At 37.7% G+C, this 23,787-nt stretch overlaps 1 protein-coding gene across 1 annotated transcript in view; it reads left to right on the forward strand.

The window, feature by feature from the left end:
- Window positions 1-16,642: 16,642 nt before the first annotated feature.
- The window catches only part of LOC110459866 (GTP-binding protein ypt3-like), a 28,612-nt gene continuing 21,467 nt past the window's right edge, over window positions 16,643-23,787 (forward strand). The window contains exon 1 of the mRNA XM_021512330.1: window positions 16,643-17,506. Within this exon, the coding sequence (XP_021368005.1) occupies window positions 16,906-17,506 (601 nt within the window). The 5' untranslated portion in view covers window positions 16,643-16,905. The remainder of the gene's footprint in view (window positions 17,507-23,787) is intronic.

Genomic DNA, 23,787 nt, shown 5'->3' on the forward strand with positions numbered 1-23,787 from the left:
GTTGCGCGGCAAAAAACTTTGGGAGTGATAATTCAGGTAATTAATATGCACTCGACCTTCGTTTTCGGGGTCAGGTGTAAAACGTCATTTCAGTAAAGTTGTATTGACAATTGACTTTACAGTAACCAGAAGGAATATAAAAAGTTAAATTGTACATTTGGATAATTCAATTATTAATTTGAGTTTATTGGTTTAAATGAACATTGTATATTGAATATACAGGGAGAAATTGGCTCCATGTATAATGTGGATTTAGGGTACCATTTGCGGTAGCCCAAAACTAGTCGGAGCAATTGGCTCATATGGTTTGTAACCAAAATTGATAATGAAGCCGTGACCACTTACGCCAAACAATAATTAAATAAATTCTAGTTCAAAATTGGTTTGAATAGTTGTGTTCTTTTTTACCATAATGAAAAACAGGGGTGATCAAGTTTCTCTAAACTGCGACCGGTGTTTCTCGGGTTAAATAAGTTTGTCATTGCCAATATTTATATGTTCTATGTAGCCGAATGTGTAACGCAGTTTACTTGCGACTAGAAAATAAACGATGCAGGTTCGAATCCTCCCTCGGTTATTATTTTTTTAAATATTTAGGCATTTGATCATTTTCCTTAATTAGGCAATGTTGTTGTTTTTTAAAGCGATGGAAGATTTTGTTTACATTTTAATAACATACCTATTGATTTATCAGTTTTGTTTCTTTACTATTTAGTGCGACATACTTCTATTGAAGCATGTCAACAAATCCCTGTACAATTTAAGAATTGTTTTACCCTCCAACTGGCAATAGTAATTATATCAAGTGCCAAATATGTGGTCTGTTTACAATAATCTATTCTTAGACACGGGATTCCGATATTGCTACCTGTATAAAAAAATACCTGAGGACGCGTCATAACAGTGCACGGTTGGATGCGCGCACTAGCGTAACATAGCTTTGTGGAAATAGGCATAGCAACCCGCCATATCTCTTTACTACAAAATGTAGATCAATCCTCTACATATGTTGTGCGGTCATCTGGAAATGTTCCGTTAGAAACAGAAGGTTTTCTGGGTTGTTCTGACACAGTTTCTACAGCAGTGTCTTGCAAAGTCTGTTCGTCAGACCCTTTTCGTCCGTTTGACGTTCGTTCTATACCATTGCATACTGGATTAGTACCCTGTTCCTTGTCCTTTTCCGGAAGATGTACCGAATCATCAGCATATTGGCTGATAGTGTCGAGGCCAGACGAAGAATCCTGGAAAATATCAGATGACAGTTCCATCACATCGTTCTGTGTCATCACGTGACTGTTGGTTCCCGCGCTATTTTTGGTACCAGCATTGGAGTTAGTGGAATTGGGCCGTTCTTTGTTCCTATGTTAGTTTGGGTGTGCATTTCTGAATCAGAATATTTAATTAACAACAGTGTCGCGAGTTCTTCCATATCTTAAGTCGATCACTTCGAAGTTCTTTTGGTAGTTGGATATTATAGTATTGCGATGAGTGTTTGGTTGGTGGCCGATAATTCAAAGTTTTCGCTAAACGCCACCACCACCAGTCCAACAAACAGCAGAAAACTTATAATAATTAAGAACCTACACACAGCTTTTACAAGGATTGAAAACAAACTTTCTGGTGCAGCATAATTGTCCATTTGACAACACTGAAAGAATAATAAAATCTGTCATCCCCTTGGGGGTGAGATAAGGGGATCTCAACCCGAGGGGGGTGAGATAAGGGGATCTCAACCCGAGGGGGGAGATTCCTAATTTGCCAAACACGAGGCTTAGCCGAGTGTTTGGCAACTTAAGAATCTTCCCCGAGGGTTGAGATCCCCCTATCTCATCCCCGAGGGGGTGAATGATTATTTTTCTCTTATCCTGTTGTTCCTGTCCAAGTGTAAGACGAAGCATATTGTTTGTAAACAGGAACACGTGGATAGCGTATTAATAGTATATGTATGCGTCAGACGGTTCACGCATCATACTTTAAACATTTTAAAAGCAATCCCATCTTCTTTGATGTCAAATGTAAACACGACAAGATTAGCAGACAAACTTGTGTATGTGTGTGACCTTATAAAAGTAGTTCTTCTTCCGGGTCACATCAGTGACGTCAGGTTTATTGTGGAGAACGTACAAAGAGCACGTGTAGCTTGTCTCAACCCTAGGGTGAGACAAGGAAATCTCACACCAGTAAAGGAAGGATAAATCTGTCCAGGGTAAGAGAAGAACTTCTTCCTTATGTACGATGTGCCGTGTTTATCCACAAACAGCACTGTTCGTCTGCTTGACCACGTGCAATTCTTGACAAAAATGAAGTCTTTAGTTTAACTTTCAGTCCCTGCTGGGGACACCTCAAATGTAGTGTTAGATTCCGTACTCATCAGTTCGAATTTGGCGGTAGAAGAAGTATTTTTTAAATATGTCCTGCACGTGCCTATGAACCGTTTTGATGAAACACATGTACTTCATACATACATCTCCGAACGTTGTGTGTCCGTACTCTGCCACCACAAACAGCAGCGGTACATACTGCATAGCGAACGAGGAGTTTAGAATGATTCCTATTATTGTACATACAGTATATGGCAAACACGACCACGAACCGGATATATTCCACAATCAGCAACGGTAAGGAGTACAGTGCGAATAGACAAAATGACGTTTCCAGTTCAAATCTCACCATCAACAGGCACTTAATACCAGGGCTAGGCTACGAAGTATCCATACCTTCACTGTCCAACGTTCTTGGCCTTCCCATCTACCCGTCGGTGGGAATGATGTTAGCAAACAGAGATCCAATCGAACGGAATGTGAGATTAACAATGAGTATGTAGTAAAACGTCGTCACAACCAAACATACCGGAAGTACAAACACCCACACGAATGGGAATAAACAAAGTTGTCCGGCGCTCGAAATGATTTTGTTCGTACACAGCGTAAAACATGACACGGAGTACCCAGGGAATAGACACAACAACAAGGAGAACGGCAGACATCAGGCGTGACAGACATCCGTACCACTGAGCTGAGCAATCGGCGAAACTCAGCATTTCCTCCTTACAGCACTCTGCCACTGAGTTATGTTGGCGGATCTCGCACCGGCCGAATTTATTGTATGTTGTTGAGGAGATACCAACGGGTACGTCGAATTCTCTTATTAAGTCTCAATGTTTCACAACAAATTTAACTGTCCTTATATTGCATTCATACGATTCGTCCTTCCTTAATTTAGTTTTGCTGGAGCCCGGCATGTATTTATATACAAGTTTCTGCCTAACAATGTTTGATCTGGAACCAGCAATCTTGGGCACAGATGTTTTGAGAATTGTCATGGGCTTTCGTTCAGTGTCCGAGTCCTGCGTGTAGCGAATGGAACCATTGGTATCACTATAGTGATATCCTGGGACCAAAAACAGAACGCGATCACCAGAACGTTTGTAATGATGATAAATGCCGTCACTAGCTGCATCCAGGAATCTGCCATGAGTTCTGCACAAACGGGGTTCTAATGCTTGTCAATATGCCAGCAAGTATCGAAAAATCGCGCGACGCTTGCTTCCTTTCCGATGGTCACGTGATATATCCATGAATTTGATGATTTGTCTACTGATGCTTCCGAAGTTTCTTATGAAGAAAGCGTGATATTCACAGATTCGCCAAAGTTATCTAAAAGGGTATCACGAAAATACGGTCCCATAACAGACGTGAGCTTGTTAGCTTCACATCCGGGTGGCGATTCTGTGACGTCAATGGTCGTGTGTTCTACACAAATGCAGAGACGTTTATGGCTTTAAATGTCTCTGACCAACGCTCATGTTTTGTATGGACAGAACATCGTACTGATACAGAAGCTTAAGTAACGATTTACCTTGACCGGAAACATAAACTTCATAAATGTCTCAGTGATCTTCAATCATAGTTTCCTGTATGATTGAGTAACCGGAAATTAAGATATACCAGTTTGTTGTCAGTTCCGGTAGTTAGTTTCCGATAAAGTTTCACTTCGGTCCAATTGAAGTCTATCTTGCAATCTGTTGGTATGGTTACGTTGTAATATCCATCCGTTGCTGTATTTACAGTTGCTATAATGTGGTCGTCAGCAACAACTTTCACCAACAGATAAATATGGGTACTGTCATATTTACTTCAGTGCCTATATACAGTGTATAAGGCAACATAATCTACATTGTTTTATACAAACATTGTGTAATGCGTTATGAACAGGACATCGTACTGATACAGAAGCTTAAGTAACGATTTACCTTGACCGGAAACATAAACTTCATAAATGTCTCAGTGATCTTCAATCATAGTTTCCTGTATGATTGAGTAACCGGAAATTAAGATATACCAGTTTGTTGTCAGTTCCGGTAGTTAGTTTCCGATAAAGTTTCACTTCGGTCCAATTGAAGTCTATCTTGCAATCTGTTGGTATGGTTACGTTGTAATATCCATCCGTTGCTGTATTTACAGTTGCTATAATGTGGTCGTCAGCAACAACTTTCACCAACAGATAAATATGGGTACTGTCATATTTACTTCAGTGCCTATATACAGTGTATAAGGCAACATAATCTACATTGTTTTATACAAACATTGTGTAATGCGTTATGAACAGGACATCGTACTGATACAGAAGCTTAAGTAACGATTTACCTTGACCGGAAACATAAACTTCATAAATGTCTCAGTGATCTTCAATCATAGTTTCCTGTATGATTGAGTAACCGGAAATTAAGATATACCAGTTTGTTGTCAGTTCCGGTAGTTAGTTTCCGATAAAGTTTCACTTCGGTCCAATTGAAGTCTATCTTGCAATCTGTTGGTATGGTTACGTTGTAATATCCATCCGTTGCTGTATTTACAGTTGCTATAATGTGGTCGTCAGCAACAACTTTCACCAACAGATAAATATGGGTACTGTCATATTTACTTCAGTGCCTATATACAGTGTATAAGGCAACATAATCTACATTGTTTTATACAAACATTGTGTAATGCGTTACCGTCGCAACGAAAAACATATTGTGTTCGAGTGAGTTAAAACTGTTAAGGTCGGAGGTAAATACAAGTGGCGGTCCTACATACATGATGTTTGGTCTTGTATGAAATAGTATCTACAATGTAACAAAATTAAGAGAAATGCACCGGCCAGACCGGGATTCGATCCCAGGACCTTCCTAACTCTAGACGGATACTCTACCTTTTCAGCTACATGTCGGGTTGCCGACGATCGACCCAGTCCATTCCGCTACATCCCCACCTCCCGCAGACACAACTATTTACAACCCTGGTTCGGAGTATACCCTTGCATATTTATCCGGTGTTTGAAACAAACGTAGGCAAGCTCGCCAATTTTGTAACAGAAGAAAGAGAAATGTAACGGCCAGGCCGTGATTCGAACCCGGGACCCTTCGAACCTTTACCAACTGAGGTACCTGGTCGCCGACGATCCAAACAGTACATATCAAATCGACACTTCTCCTTTGAAGTTGCATGGCCACATGGTAGCTTCAGTGAACATGTACACCAAGGTATGACGAATATAAGTTTTAAGGTCGCATGCTTTAGATAGAACAGTGTTTTTATGATTTCAGGTTTTCTGTTATTTTAGTTCTTATATTTCATTTTCTTACATGTATCTTGTATTGGTACCAAATTTTTACGTTCTGTTTCCTTTGTTCGTCCACGGGATTAGAAATACAAGCACTAAAGAGCATATGTTCTTATCTAATCATATTCAACACTAAATTAAGATCATTGTTTCTTGTAGGGTAAATCACAACACTTTGTTGTGTGAAGTTTTACATGTGCATCTGCATAGAATATCACATCGAGTGAACCGTATTCAAAAATCTAATGAGAGTTATTGCCCTTTGATTAATGTGCTGTAAAATTCGTACATTTTCAGTGGTGATATAGTTCGTGTGTTGTCATTTGAAACGACGGATTCCATTTAGGATTTCTAGGAGGTGGGGTTGGGGATGGGATCTTGTTTTCTTTCGTTCAAATAGCCGATACGTTCCCCATCACTTACCGAAAATGTACAGGAATGATGACCACTACTTTAAAGCAAGTTGTCACAGAGATCGAAAGCAGTTTTGTAAATTCCGATACTTATATATACACGACAATAACGAATACATAGGGACCAACTTAATCAGTTGCTCATAAAGATGGTTTGTTTTACGTGTATAGCGCATTTTTAATATAATTAAATAAAGTGAAACATCGCTATATGAATATATATATAAACCAAATAAACTCAAATCATCGGCAATGTTTTTTTTATTTATCTCAACATATTTCATATGTTCACAGCATGGTGCTCGGAAATTGGGTTCGTACTGCAGTGTTAAAATAAAACTGAATTCTACCTGTGGAGACCGTTCACTTGCTTCGTTATAGACAATATGATCATATAACTTCAAAGAAGTAAGACTAGGGAATCAAAATCAGTTCGCAATACACAGGAAATCACAATAGGCGTGTTCGTACTAAACGTGTTTTACTGTATGTAATTGTGTGTCAACAATCCGTCTCAGCTCTGTATTGAAGAACACACGTTGATCTAACGCATGTACAAAACATCAAACCTCTAGTGAATATTTGCTGCTTTATTTTCACCAAAAATGCACATTGTGTACAGTATATAGTACATTGAGTTGGCTTTAGGTATATTTTGTATAGGTACATATTTGTACATCGTCAGTTATCTGTACATATTTGTACATCGTCAGTTATCTGTACATATTTGTACATCGTCAGTTATCTGTACATAGTTGTACATCGTCAGTTATCTGTACATAGTTGTACATCGTCAGTTATCTGTACATAGTTGTACATCGTCAGTTATCTGTACATCTGAAGACGTTAATTAAGGAGGGAACGAGTGTTTATAAAAATGTTCCATTGAATTTGCAGCAATATTTTTATCCTAAACTGATTAAAATTGATTCGTAAACTCAAATGTACTCATCACAGTTTGAAAATATATCTATATTCACATGTATCTACACTAATCAATCATCCCCTAATGTTCCAACAACAATTAGCATTCAAAATGTATGATGTTTATGCGTAAACATGAACATACTTTATAAGCTAACTATATATTTGGACAATGCTTAAACCATCAAATTTTGGTTTCTTCAAAACAAAGCGGAAACGAAACTGTTTGCACAAGTTTATACATGTATTAACAAAGGGTAGCTTTCCCAACGTGACAATTGCATTTACAATCACTTATCAAGAACTAATTACAAAAATAAATTTGTAAAATTTGAAACCTGTGAATTTATCAAAACAATCCCATCAGATTTGAAATATTCTTTATTATGACGTTCATCATTAACTAAAGATCAACACATTATAAATCACTTAGCGCAACATTATCTATTATCTTATACTATACCCAACTTATCATATTTTGAAAATATTTATGTTTATTAATCACCATCCTCTAATATCTCCAAACCAGTTACATGTATCATGACATGACGTAAGCAGTGCATACGTCATGTCATGATAACTGGTTTGGAGATATTAGAGGATGGTGATTAATAAATATAAATATTCATATCTATAAATATACCAAGTAAACATAAAAATAGTTTATAAGATATTGGTATCTATTTTTAGTAATATGACTTCATAATAACTAAATATAGCTGGAATGATAAATACAATACTTAATCGCCATGTATTTCATCATCCTTACTACGATTTAGCTTAAGCATTGTCATCTTAACCAGATCGCATTCAACTACACTTCGACTTTACTCACATATAGTGTATAAACTACTTACATGTACTACTAGTGATATATACACCAGTGAAATACTATGTATACCATCCTTTCATATTTATATCCGTGTTTGATTAAGCATGAAACTTATTGACAATATGTCAGATACAATGTAATAATTGTTGACAATTCAAATAGTTAAAGGTTAAAGCTAACAATGTACTAGAATCTTCATACGTCTGCATGATGCGCACGTGTATACATACGTACATACGTACATACGATGTGTCATGGTGCTGTACTAACGTGCGTGATCTATATTTACTCCGCGATAAGCGAAGAGGAAAGCAGTTGGGGTGAGGAGGGGGTCTATAGATGTATGTTTCTATGTATGTACAAGTTTTCACATGTGATGTTGTAGTGAAGACAGACATCCTTCTATATAGATAACTATGTTATGAAACACTTGGTGATAATTTGCTGGGGAATCTCAAGTTTGACAGGCACGACCAGAAAAAAGTTAATTGATTCTGTTTCAAGTCTATAGCGGTATGAATCGTTGTTTTTGTGTTTGATAAGTCCGCTGTTGATACACTTCTCAAGTCTAGCGAACATTTGTTATTGCTACCTCTTCATTAAACAATGGCTCACGTACAGATATATTACCCTAAAATATTAATGGAGGAAACTTTCTTGTGGCGTAATCAAACTGTATGTGAAGCAGAGTCGAAACACACCGAATGAGATATAGCTGTAGTGTTGGTTATTCTCGACAATACACGTCCTAATTTCATTGGGAATGCACAGGCCAGAATGATATAAAGTGTATATAGTATGATCTATATCAGAATGCAACGATTGGAGTCACATAAAACACGGTGAACACATATATACCGGTATAGTGTGACCTGTATCAGATGTTCGGATTACACAGGTCAGAACCACATAAAAGTATAAAAGTATATAACGGTATGGAGTGACCTGTATCAGAACGTTACTGAACAGATGTTCGGATTACACAGGTCAGAATCACATAAAAGTGTGAAAGTATATAACGGTATGGAGTGACCTGTATCAGAACGTTACTAAACAGATGTTCGGATTACACAGGTCAGAACACATAAAAGTGTAAAAGTATATAACGGTATGGAGTGACCTGTATCAGAATATCTGTTCACACATGCGTCCGGATTGCACAGGTCAGAATGGTATAAAAGTGGATATAGTGTGACCTGTATCGGAATGTTTGCACTAACGGATGTCCGATTATACAGGTTCAGTTAAGAAAGGTCACAATGAGAGATGTTAAATCCTGATGATTCGCACAAATACAATTGAGTAAAACAACGTATTGTTGTTGTATTATCTAGATTATCGAAGTCCGGATTAATGTAACCTGTTCTAACTAAGTGTACGGTTACAAAATACCTGGAATGTCCATACACCTAACTTATAATTCATTTAATGAATAAGGCCATCAGTTTTGGAAATACATCCACATTCACATCTAATGTACATGTATCGAGATATGAGCTGTGTGCTATTCTAATCATGTTTACTTCAAACGTGGAGGCAATCTATGCAGTAGGATCAAGTAATCAGAGCTAGTCTCGCCACGCCGAGTTTGTTTTCATATTTGTACAGTCTTGGTCTTGTTGCGCAATATTGTTGCATAAAAATAAATACGGCCACTGAATCCCAGCATGATCGTAAGAGGCGACTAATGTGGAACACCGTAATTGATTTATTTATAAACAATTTCAGAGGATTTTTTATAAATTCCGCTTTCTGTGTCCTCCTTAAAACGAGTTTGGCTGCTTTGGACAAGACTCTCTGCTTGATGCGTATGCTGTGGTCATTGACAATGGATTTAGGTTGTTGCTATTGTTGCTATTTCTTAATTGACAACACGACGTCTCTCTTTCATGACGTCATACCACTAAACACGTCTTTCATATGTTGAAGGGTTTTCATACCCAACATTTTTACTTATCCCGCTCCGCCTGCAACAGTTTTGCCCTACCTACACCAAGTATTTGGCATAGTTTTAAAGTGACCGTTTTCTTTATAATTTACGAACACAAAACGTACTTTTAATTACCATTTGGTTTTTATAGATTATTAATTGAAGGCAATCTTGGAAGCAACATGTATGTCTACTTCGTGTTTTCAATTTTTAATTGCGTTTCTTGATTTGGAATTGTTCAGTGGTGATGGAATTGAACACACAGAGGAAATTTTTCAATGTTTGGAAAAACAAACTATAAATAAATAATACAATTAAGCGTAACTTCGCCATAATTTAGATTTTTTTTTCCAGTTTCAAATAAAAAACAACCATCAGATTAAATGTATTCACGTGCACAACACAAGCATAGCTGTATAATGGACAATCTCCTTAATTACGTATATTTCATCACAAATCTTTCTTGTCTGCCTGTGTTTCTCGATCCAAACGCTTTTATGACATTTTGACCTTTTTGTTAAAATTGCCACTCACGTTTCATACATAATTTAGTACAATGTGTGTAGGTGTGTGTGTGAGTATTCTGTGAACATTGTATGCCCCAGCCACGCACGTCGGCCTTTTATAAACCTATACATGTTTTATACAAATGGAAGATACGAGTAATTACTATAAAAATCCTGTGATCGGCGACATGTGTACCCTAATGTCTCCCGCTCAAGCCTGCCCAACACTTCAGCCGGGTCCCAAGGGAGCCGATTCGGTTATCGTTTTAAGTGTTTATCGATCATGTACAAGACAACGTCACACGTGTAAGGTGCACAAGCACAGGTTCACGATTTCCCCCACTTGGGACTCGGTCAAGTGTTAGTTGGAATTACGGTTACACATCAGACGTTTGATGACCAGCACTGTACGATCCAGAATGATCGCAATATGTTTAGAACAGAAATATTTCATGTTACAATTGCCTTGCATGAAATTCCTACAATGATGAAAATACATTTTCTAGCCCCTTTCGTTTGGAAATAAAGTACAATATGGACAGTATTATTCAACATAACAGAGTTTCGATATATTCAGGCTCTGTGGCTAACTGATAACTAACTCTGTACATAACTGATATGGCATGGCATTTTCTTTTATTAAATGTATATATATATATACAAACTATAAACATGTGATGCCGTTGAGATTCCGTACATCTGCTGCTGATGACGTAATTTATGTTTCACGAGTTACGGGCGATATGCCCAAAGTACAAGGAATGATTTTAACAGCCTAACACGTATATACACACTATTCTCCAGCTGCACAGTAAGCCATATTTCGGTAAGACGTCGTATTTTACAAATAAAAACATAAATCAAAGAATTGTTTCTTTAATGTCTTTTAACATTATGCATCTACCTTGTCGCCGATGGATTTAGCAAAATCCAACACTACACATACAATTCTCCAAACGATACACAAGCATTTTCAATATGATTGACACACCAATCGGCAGAGTCCGTGATCAGCGTTGAGGTAGGTAATTACACGTGTATTTTGTGTACAGTGAAGGGTGCCCTGTGTTTATACCGAAGCGTCCGGAATGTTCTAGTACGAGCCAGTAGAACTACACTATGGTAACATACCGGTACGTTCCTGTTGTTGGCAGTAGTTTCTTCTGATATGTCATTATTAATTGATGACAATAACTTATAGACAAGGGACGGTCAGGTGGGGAGGCGGAGGGGGGGGGGGGGGGGGGGGGGGGGGGGGGGGGGGGGGATCCCTACCCTTACGTCATTATGTATACAGCCTCAGTTACATTGGCGCAGGTGATGTCTTCATCGGGCAAGCAGGAAAACAAGGTCTGTTACACCAGACTCCAATCCCAGATGGCAAGTTTGTGATGGCACAACGATGTTCGCTCTGTTACGCCTACTTTGGGATGCAATGACATAACGTTAATTTTAAAATGGTGGCCCAATATTTTGGCGCAGTGTTGACATAACGTTAACTTGCTGTGCTCCCAATGTCAGATCGATGATGGCGTAATGTCTGTACTCTGAAGTACTCAAGTGTAAAATAGGGATAAGGATGTATGTCATAAGGTAATTTACTGTAGTTCATAATTTGTATTTGGAAAACTTCATCGCTTTGGAAATAAGATTAAGTGTTCGTAAAACCATTGACATCGAAGCCGCGCGATCAAACAGCCGTGTTCCTACTGTTGGTGTTTACTCAAATGCTTCAGACAAAGTCGGCTTTTACGGTACTTTACACTTATATTAACAAACAGTAGTCGTAGCAAAAATACATTTAAGCACGTCAAATTACTAAGAAGAGAATTTCATTCTGTGGGGGTTAGTCTGTAATGCTCAGAAGAGAACTTCATTCGATTTAGTCTCACCTAGCATACATTTCTAAAATTCTAGTCTCTCCTAGCATACATTTCTATTTTCACATCTAATAACAGTTTGGTTATAATCTGTTTCAAAATGATGCACGTGTCAGTAATACATGTTATTATAAGAACTTATGTCTACTTTAATCAAAGGAATATTCCATTATCTTTGTAGAGAATTATAGTGACACGTGTTAGTAGATGATATATGATTATTAAAAAATTAAAAAGGATGCCATTAATATCAATAGCAGTAGCATTTAGCACCTGCCAGGAACGCTTTCGTGTCAGGATCGACCAGCTCATATTGCCGCGCAGAATATAAGATGGCAAAAATACAAGTGTGATACTTGTACTTTGTGATACTTGTACCTTGTGATACTTTTACCTTGTGATACTTGTACCTTGTGATACTTTTACCTTGTGACACTTGTACCTTGTGACACTTTTACCTTGTGATACTTGTACCTTGTGATACTTGTACCTTGTGATACTTGTACCGTGTGATACTTGTACCTTGTGATACTTGTACCTTGTGACACTTGTACCTTGTGACACTTGTACCTTGTGATACTTGTACCTTGTGATACTTTTACCTTGTGATACTTGTACCTTGTGATACTTGTACCTTGTGATACTTGTACCTTGTGATACTTGTACCTTGTGATACTTGTACCTTGTGATACTTGTACCTTGTGATACTTGTACCTTGTGATACTTGTACCTTGTGATACTTGTACCTTGTGATACTTGTACCTTGTGATACTTGTACCTTGTGATACTTGTACCTTGTGATACTTGTACCTTGTGATACTTGTACCTTGTGATACTTGTACCGTGTGCTACTTGTACCGTGTGATACTTGTACCTTGTGATACTTGTACCGTGTGATACTTGTACCTTGTGATACTTGTACCTTGTGATACTTGTACTTTAACATTGAAAAACTCCGATGACCTCGGAGATTGATATATACGCTCTGGAGAGAAAGCGATTCGACTGCAACGGCTGTATAACAAAACTAAGTACCAGGACTAACTGGTGTATCGCCACGAAAAGTCCGATATGACGAAAATGGAAAAAGAAAAGTAAAATGTAGTATTTGCGATACGAAATTGTGTTCTAAACATGCGTTTTTGCAGGCATTATATAACTGTATAACACACAAAATATATAGTGCTAGAATTGTTTAAAACTCCTGCGAGAAGACTTCAGTGCGTTCATTTAATGTATTTAATATAGGAAGAGCCACGACATAGGACCACGAAGTCTATTTAAAGAATTAATGTCAACTCTTAATTAAACCAAGGACAAATGTGAGATATTGCAAATGAAGCCGCTAGGAAACTATCAGGTAAATTTAGATTGTTTGGAAAAAGAACGATAAGATAAAACCCCAAATATAACCATGGGTGCAGTACATTGATCATGGTCACTTTTGTGTCCCAAAGTAGAGGGCTCAAAAGCAAATGCCTGTTTTTGCATGGTGTTTATAAATAAAATGCTTCTTACCTTACGCAGAGAGTAACAGCAGGCATTTTATTTCCTCAATCCCCGAACTACAGGGGTGGAGAGATGAAGCTCCTGTTGACAGTCGTTCAAGCTGTCAGTTTTACTTGTATTTATATACTAGTTGACTTCAAGGTAAGTTATCCACTAATTCATTGTTTGTGTTGATTTACAATGTCATTTCATATAACTACCTAGAGGATAAGTCCTTACGAAATACACTTATCATATATGGTATTTCTTTTATCATCTATTGGAAAATCAAAAAAATGAAAAAGATATTTTCCGTGTACAAACGTGTTTGCTTCATTCGTTTCCTTGTGTAAACATTTTTCTTTGATTGTGTTTGATTTGTTTGTGTTTACATCCTTTTAGCAGCTATGGTCATTTAAAGACGTACCAGGTTTTAGTGGCAGAGTAAAGCCAGTGAACCCGGAGAAAAAAACCCTGATCTTCGGCAAGTACCTGGCGACTGCCCCACGCAGGCCTCGAATATTTCCCCTTTTATATAAACTTTTCCAGGCAATTATTTAGAGGTTATAGATGGCATGCCTGTTTTCATATCAGACCCCAGATTAGCCCGAGGTACCTATATCAAGCCCAAGGGCGATATGAACACAGGCATGTTATGACATTTTAATCAGGTACATTTAGGCCTAACTAATGAAAAAACACATTAAAACAAATAGTTTTCCTCTTCGTGGTGCCGTTTTTCATGCTGTCGACAAAACTATCGGTGCCCCTTCCTTTCGATGTTAACAAACCTTGCCTCTTACAGCATTTGGTCATTTTCTTTGTCGATAAGTTCATTTAATTCAAGTATTCGTTGAGCTAACGACTCGAGTACTGCCTCGCCGTGAGACTCCATTGTAGACGAAAGGTCCGACGACGACGACAACAAGCCTCTACACGGGCGGGCAATATCGATAGGTTATTACACGGGCGGGCAATATCGATAGGTTATTACACGGGCGGGCAATATCGATAGGTTATTACACGGGCGGGCAATATCGATAGGTTATTACACGGGCGGGCAATATCGATAGGTTATTACACGGGCGGGCAATATCGATAGGTTATTACACGGGCGGGCAATATCGATAGGTTATTACACGGGCGGGCAATATCGATAGGTTATTACACGGGCGGGCAATATCGATAGGTTATTACACGGGCGGGCAATATCGATAGGTTATTACACGGGCGGGCAATATCGATAGGTTATTACACGGGCGGGCAATATCGATAGGTTATTACACGGGCGGGCAATATCGATAGGTTATTACACGGGCGGGCAATATCGATAGGTTATTACACGGGCGGGCAATATCGATAGGTTATTACACGGGCGGGCAATATCGATAGGTTATTACACGGGCGGGCAATATCGATAGGTTATTAAACGGGCGGGCAATATCGATAGGTTATTAAACGGGCGGGCAATATCGATAGGTTATTACCCGGGCGGGCAATATCGACAGTTCGAATGATACGGAATCACATATGCAATTTGGTCGATATTTCGAGCAAGTATAGGATAAACATTCCATATTTCTTAATGAATTTCTATGTACATGTTTCATTGTGTATACTCTTCCGTTGTATTTATATATTTATTAGTGCTTTTTACGTGTAGATACATTTCCTTATGTGCGTATGTTTTTTTTGTGGACAATGTTTTTAAGCATTGAACTGTTACCAGATGCAGTATACAGTCGATATGAATGCAATTTGGGGGACCCTAACGGGCGAAATGAATATTTATCTGTCACTCAAATTGCATTCATATTGACTGTATACTGCATCTGGTAACAGTTCAATGCTTAAAAACATAGTTTGTTTTGTATATTAACTGAAGCAAAACTACGTTTGAATTTCCCGCTTATCATATCAGCGACGTCAGTAAGTTCAAATCCCAGAACAGCCGAATTGTTTCCATAGACTGGAGTATTACGTTATTTTCAGAAACAAATATACTCAGAAATGGTTAATTAAAGTGGTCCTTTCAGTAGGGGATAACGATTCCAAGGACATTTCGTTTGAAACAGATTCCATGTCTAATCGGTCAGATTGGCATCGCTAGCAGACGGCGTTCACAGGGGCTCGGTTCCGTGGTTTTGAGTAATGGATGACATTACTGAAGAACCATAACACTTAAAAAGGTATTTATACACATTCTAAAATCTTGTCGATACCCTCGACTTTTACAAGGTTTTATAAATGCTGAATTTGAGTGTTGTTTTTGGTGACTGATGTTATGCAAAACTCAAAATCTCGAAACCGAGCCCCTGTGTGATGACGTTGACAAACTTCATAATTTCGTATCTAGAATTGCGCTTACAATAATTTTGTGGTACCTACACATCTTATAATAAATTTATATTGTCATAATTTATCAAGTTGCTTTATTTTTTGCGATGACCTACATTGCTAAATGCTAACGAACCCAGAAAGTTCTCTGACTATAGGCCTATTGATACCGAAAGTATCTGCATGGTGGCCAGGTATGTTCATACACTGACCGAATCACTGAAAGTTGCAGAATACAGTCTCATATACTGGAATTTGGTTTACTAACAAGATATAGGCAAATGTAACACAGAATGTAAAATGTTTCTTGTAAATGTAGTTTTCCCTCTAGATATATTTTCCTTGTGTTTTTAATCACATCATAAAGTTTCAGAAACTACCCATTCCTTGTGTGGAAACGTAACCGATGACACGACACAGGTACATTAACAATTCGGATACCAGGAAGGTCAAATTTATTCTATTTCAATAAATGTTACTAGGACCATATACATTTGTATTACCGTATTTTTACATATTTAATGAAAATACACGTACGCAATAATCGGAGGAACGTAAACGATTTTTAGGCATACAGGTATACAAAATGTACTCGAAGAATTGACTTAAAGACTTTCAAATTCGTTTTTCAGTAATAAAAGTACTAGTCCAGAGTTTATGAAATGCCAATGAGATAGTGGGACCGACCAGTATAGTCACGTGATTGCTTACAGCCGCTGCATATGAGCTATATATATGTATTCGGTGGAGTGTCGCTTACCATAGTGAACAGTAGTCTCCTCTATCTACACGAGTTAATTGAACGGTTGAGAATTTTCGTTTGCGTCTTTTGGAGTTATTTTTGAGTCTGTATGTTGTCGTAACATTTGCAGTTACGTCGGGAAAGCTAAGCGAAGGCTAGGAGTAGCCATTTGCGTGTGTGTGTGTTTATATATATTAATATTTTGTCGAAGTGTTAATTGTGAATCTTACCAAAATTGCTACCAAAGCCATGCGGGACCGGCCGGAAATCCGGTGCGAGGATAGAGATCTTACTAACGTTCTCAAGAATACACATATTGTTCTACCGGATATCCGAGTTTTGCGTCAAATATCTCACGATACAAAAACTTGCAATTCCGAGCCGGGGTCGAGGTCTTCCTCTTTTAAACACTCAGAAAAGCCAAAATACTTGCATGTGAAGTTCGAATCTATCCGGAGAAAAAGTATGCCGGACAACGTAATGAGTCCCGAGGAAGCCGCTCAAGTGCAGGATAAAGTTGACGGCCTGCATCCCTCCGAGCCCCCGCAACAAATCCAAAGAGTGCGTTCCTTCAAAATCTCCTCCAAAGGAATTGTCAACCGAGGCGACTCGTTCCGACGATCCAGTTTAAGTAATTCTCAAAACTCATTAGCCAAGTCGGACAGCACGAAAAGGACAAAGTCACCATTATGTAAGGCCGCTCCTAAACAGGAGAAGGTGGTGGATTTGTTAGCGCCAGATCAGGACGTGTACCAGGTGTCGATCGTTGGAGCTATGGGGGTCGGCAAAACTGCCATCAAACACCAGTTCGTCACTTCGGAGTACATGGGCAACCTTGATACGTTCTCAGGTAATCACTATATATGACAACATGTAACAAACTGTCTTCGTTAATGATTAGCTCAATAAGTTGTGACGATATATATTCATCTCAGTGAGCTACTTGCAATTGCGTGACCCAGCAAGTACATGTAAAACATATACATAATGGAGTTTAATGTCAAGTATAAGCTGAAAGGGGTTAATTTCAAAGTATCACCTAGGTGACTCAGCAGGTAGAATATATAGGGAAAAGTTAATTATCATGTTTTCCTTCCGTGACCCACTGAGTAACTGAGTTAATTGTCAAGTGACTCACTCAGTCGAAGATTTAAAGGAGTTAATTTTCAAGTATAACATACGTGATTCAGTAAGTAGAAGATAACTTTAGATCTAATTCTAAATTACATCCTACGTGACCAAGGGAGTAGAATATTTAGGCATTGGAACTGATTTCAGTTGGCTTGCATAGGCAATATGAATGCCAAGTGGACACAGGCAAGTTCAATGAAGCGCGGATTTGCCTTTGTACATTTGGAATTCATATTGCCTTTAACGCCACCTAAAAGCGGTTCAATATTTATATTGACCATTTTTGGAATATGCTTATCTCATAAAAAATTCAATTACACTTATCAATATTTAGCGTTTAGTTCAAATAATGTATGTATCGTGTATGCTTGTTCAACGAATAGAACAGCCATCGCCCGGGGAGGTTCAGTGGTAGCCAACGGAACAATTATGACGTCATAATAATGATGACGTCAACAATCGGTCCATGGCATTCATAGCCTATGTGAATGCCAACTGAATTTGGTAGGGATGTATAGTGGCAATGCCATACGATGGCAAATATGTATAATTGAGTTCATGTCAAAGAGAAACCTACGTGACCTAATGAGAAAAATATATCAAATAAAGTTAAACTTCGAGTATAATTTATATGAACAAGAGATTAGACGTTATAACTAAGAGTTAATAGTATAAAATGTTTGACCCAGCGATCAGAATATTTATATATATATTGAATACTGTTAGTTCTAAATTATGAACGATACATGAACGATTTATTGGAATATATGATAGAGATAATTTGCAATTATAACCTTCAATGTACGCGACTCAGCCCACGTGACGTATTTAGGAATTAACTCATAGGGATAGATATTGATTGTTATTGACTATTACGAGTTGGGAAGTTTGTTTCTCTCATAACTCGAGTTAAGTGGTTTTGTGACGTCACGTCACGTGATACGTTATTCACTCTGGGAGTGATGAAATCTAGTGCAGGTATGGGGACATCAGTTTTATTTTTTTCAAAAGCCAACAGCGTTATAATTGGAACACAATTTGACGCCTATGGAAATTGATGGAAGTTTTATCCACCGGGATACCTTTCTTGAATATAAGTTAAGTTGTGTACTTCATTAGAATTTGTCGTGACTAAAAATTATTCTAAAGAAACAACGCTTTCATATCAGAAAAGACAAGATGCATATACATATATATTCTAATTTGGGTTATATGTATAGAGTTATATACAACGGAACATACAGTCACTCTACGTCCAAACTTTCGGGCTTAGCCCTTCCTCAGTGATTGAATGTTCCTCTCTCTTTAGTCGCATCCATATTTGAAAACAGTTCACACACAAAGAAGAAGTTTTACTTGTGGTCAGGTTCCAGCGATTTATAGATGTTTGTCACCCGTCACATGGGACAACACTTTCACACTTAACAAAGCATAACGCTTTTCTTAGTTGTAACTTGAAATATTGTGTATGCTATTTACTAATAGTTCATTGCTAGACAGGTGGATATTTGTACTGTATTTATTAGCACTGTATATTGTTGTTTTCTTCCTTCTAGCGAGTTGTTTATGAATAAGACAACAGCTGACATTATATCACGGCGTCATTTTTGCATGTTTACCTGCACAACAAATGCACGTGCTAATGTCCAAACAATGAGTATGGCCACATATATAAACAACGTCTGTCAAAACAGATTAGCATTCAAAGATTTCTTGTTAGATTTCCTACAAGTGTTTACGGTATATCGGCGAAAGATAAGGACCCACACGTGTATATAAAGACTGCGGCTTCCGTTATTGCGGACAACACGCGCATCGCCAATCGTTTATCTGCGCATAATTGCGGCTGACATCTTGTTATTCTCCCACCATGCATATATCATTCTCTGTACAAGTTAGAGATATATAGACTTCCAATGGTTAGAATACTGTTACCGGTAACTCAGTTTACTATGTACCGAGTTTTGTTATAGATAAATCGTTTTCGTACCTTCGAGAGAAGGATACAAACATGGCGAGGGAGAAACCGAGCTGGAATGTTTGTAATGATACCGCCGGCGGCGACGTCATACATGCGTCGAACACAAAATAATAATGTACATACCATGCCGATAAGCGTCGTCATACACGCGCGTCTAAACCCAATACTCTGCAGATAAGCGTCGCACATATATACACGTCAAGCGTTACAAGAGCCGTCATATACATGTACACTGCACATGTACGCTTTTCGAATACGTATATACGTTGCATATTTGCTTTGTTCAGCTCGCGTATAACGCTTGTATAGTAAGTTTCGTCACCTAGTACTTAACATCGTCACACATACCGCGCTCGTTACATACATTGACAGAACGCATCCTCATACACGCGTCTAACCCTATATACATTGGGGATAGAGATTGTCAAATTTTGTTTTACCTGTAAGCTGAAGCTTTGCAGTCCACGTGTCTAGCATAACACACTATATGTATACTTTTCATTATTCACGACACATCATTGAGATAAGTGTCGTCATTCACATGTCTGACGCAAAATTCCATTTTTGTAAACATCGTCATTCACGCTTCTTATTCTACCTACCATGGAGATTTATGTCGTCATTCACGCGTCATAAGTATGAAACTCAATATCGTTGTAATTTTTCTTTAAATCGTTCAAAATGTTTTGTGATTTGGCACGTTTAAGCCTGACATATCATGAAAATAATCATATTTTCTTAATACTTTTGCAACAGTAGCCTATTGATATTCATCCCATAAATTTCCCCCGCACGACAAATAACCAAAAAAACAATACATAAAGGTAGCTAGATTGTACATTGTTGTATTTACAGATTAACAAGCCATATGCGATCTTAAATGAGACACTCGTGGTAAACAGATGCTGTTTAGACAATATGTAACAGCCATGTTTTGGAACAGGGTCTATCTGTTCGCGCTAGATTGTAGATAAGACAGTGTTCGCTTTCACTTGCCTGTGATTGGGGAATGTTCTGTGTTAACATTCCGGGGGCGATGTTTGAAGGGAACGGCCGTAACAAACTTGTCCCTCGGTACTGTTGTATGGAGGAGTGTTCTGTGGAGATTTGTGTAATCTTCATGACACATACTTGGAACTATGCTAATTAGAGTTATTGCACATTTACGTTGATTGGGTGAAAACTATAAGATCTTATTTACCGCGAAGTGAAAGTCATTGGCGCCATGTAATATTGTCTTTATCGACAAAGAGCTTGTATACACGTAACTAGGCAAATGTCTAATTAGTACCGATGAACCTGTCTGATAATTAATTGTAAAATCCGAAACATTTATGACACTGGTTAGACATTTTTCAATGGGATAAATATCTATGTTTGAGGTATAGAGCTAGCTAAGCTACATGTAACCCGGTGTAATCGAGCTATAAGTTGGAACTGCTTTGTAACGATATTGGTGTAGTTATTATAGATGTGTATAGCTACTAGGACAGTGTATTATATGTTCTGGGTTGTATGCACTGTGGTTAGAACATTTACGTACGATGGCCGGAACGTTTTCATTGGCGAGAAATGCAGAAATGAGGCACTAATCAAGCTAACATATAGTTATCGGCATTGACATCAACATCCCAGAACAAAACAATGGCATATAGTGTCAACATACAATGACGAGATATACTACAACATCCCAGACCAAAACAATAGCATAGTGTCAACATACAATGACGAGATATACTACAACATCCTAGATCAACACAATAGCATAGTGTCAACATACAATGACGAGATATACTACAACATCCCAGATCAACACAATAGCATAGTGCCAACATATAATGACGAGATATACTACAACATCCCAGAACAAAACAAAAGCATAGTTTCAACATATAATGACGAGATATACTACACCATTCCTGAACAAAACAATGGCATAGTGTCAACATACAATGACGAGATATACTACAACATCCCAGAACAAAACAAAAGCATAGTTTCAACATACAATGACGAGATATACTACAACATCCCAGAACAACACAATAGCATAGTGTCAACATACAATGACGAGATATACCACAACATCCCAGAACAAAACAATAGCATAGTGTCAACATACAATAACGAGATATCCTACAACATACCAGAACAAAACAATGGCATAGTGTAAACATACAATGACGAGATATACTACAACATCCCAGATCAACACAATAGCATAGTGCCAACATATAATGACGAGATATACTACAACACCCCAGAACAACACAATAACATAGTGTAAACATACAATGACGAGATATACTACAACATCCCAGAACAAAACAATAGCATAGTGTCAACATACAATAACGAGATATACTACAACATCCCAGAACAAAACAATGGCATAGTGTCAACATACAATAACGAGATATACTACAACATCCCAGAACAACACAATAGCATAGTGTCAACATACAATAACGAGATATACTACAACATACCAGAACAAAACAATGGCATAGTGTAAACATACAATGACGAGATATACTACAACATCCCAGAACAAAACAATAGCATAGTGTCAGCATACAATGACGAGATATACTTCAACACCCCAGAACAAAACAATAGCATAGTGTCAACATACAATAACGAGATATCCTACAACATACCAGAACAAAACAATGGCATAGTGTAAACATACAATGACGAGATATACTACAACATCCAAGAACAAAACAATGGCATAGTGTAAACATACAATGACGAGATATACTACAACATCCCAGAATAAAGCGTCAGAACACAAATACAAAATATACCAAAGCGTCAGAACACAAGTACAAAATATATTAAAGCGTCAGAACACAAAAACAAAATATACTAAAGCATCAGAACACAAAAAGAAAATATACCAAAGCGTCAGGACACAAGTTCCAAATATAACAAAGCGTCAGAACACAAATACAAAATATACCAAAGCGTCAGGACAAAAGTCCAAAATATACCAAAGCGTCATGATACATTTACAAAATATACCAAAGCGTCAGGACACAAATAAAAAAAAAATACTACAGCGTCAGAACACAAATACAAAATATACCAAAGCGTCAGAACACAAGTACAAAATATACCAAAGCGTCAGAACACAAATACAAAATATACCACAGCGTCAGGACACAATTACAAAATATACCAAAGCGTCAGAAAACAAGTACAAAATATATCAAAGCGTCAGAACACCAAAAACAAAATATACCAAAGCGTCAGAACACCAAATACAACATATACTACAGCGTCAGGACACAAGTACAAAATATACCAAAGCGTCAGTAGACAAGTACAAAATATAATACAGCGTCCGGGCATAGGAACAAAATATATCAAAGCATCAGGACATGAGTACAAAAAATACAAATGCTTCAGGACACAAATACAAAATATACCATATCATCAACACAAACGCTAAACATATATTACATTTCCAACACACAAGGGTAAACTACACTACAGTGTCGTCACTCCAGGACAGACTGTCCTACAATGTTCAGTTCTTTACAGACGGCAGCATATACTACAGCGTAGAAACATTCAAGGAGAACCTCAAAACATAATGACACTGCATACAAAAACGTCAACACATATTGACAAATACATACCAAAAGATCAACACACTAGGCTATAAGCAATAATGATGAATGTATAGGTCTGGCGGATTGGTCAAAGAATAATATAATGTATAGAGCGAGGTTTTATTTCATGAACTGCTCCTACCTTCATTCACCCAACCAACCAACCAACCAACCAAACATTCAGAACAACTTCAATTCTAATATAAATATAACTATAGATGTGTATCTATATGTTTTACGTGAAATAACAATCGGACAGTAATTGTCTCAATCCTTAAGTGAAAAGAACATGATTTTTTGGGAACAGGACAAAAAAGAGAATACTCAGTATTGTTTATTTGTAATTTATGAGAAATGGAAGCATGAACCGTGGGCTCCAGACTTTCATTTGAAAGTCCT

The sequence above is a fragment of the Mizuhopecten yessoensis genome, unplaced genomic scaffold (genome assembly GCF_002113885.1).
Source record: "Mizuhopecten yessoensis strain PY_sf001 unplaced genomic scaffold, ASM211388v2 scaffold10247, whole genome shotgun sequence".
Taxonomy (NCBI): Eukaryota; Metazoa; Mollusca; class Bivalvia; order Pectinida; family Pectinidae; genus Mizuhopecten; species Mizuhopecten yessoensis.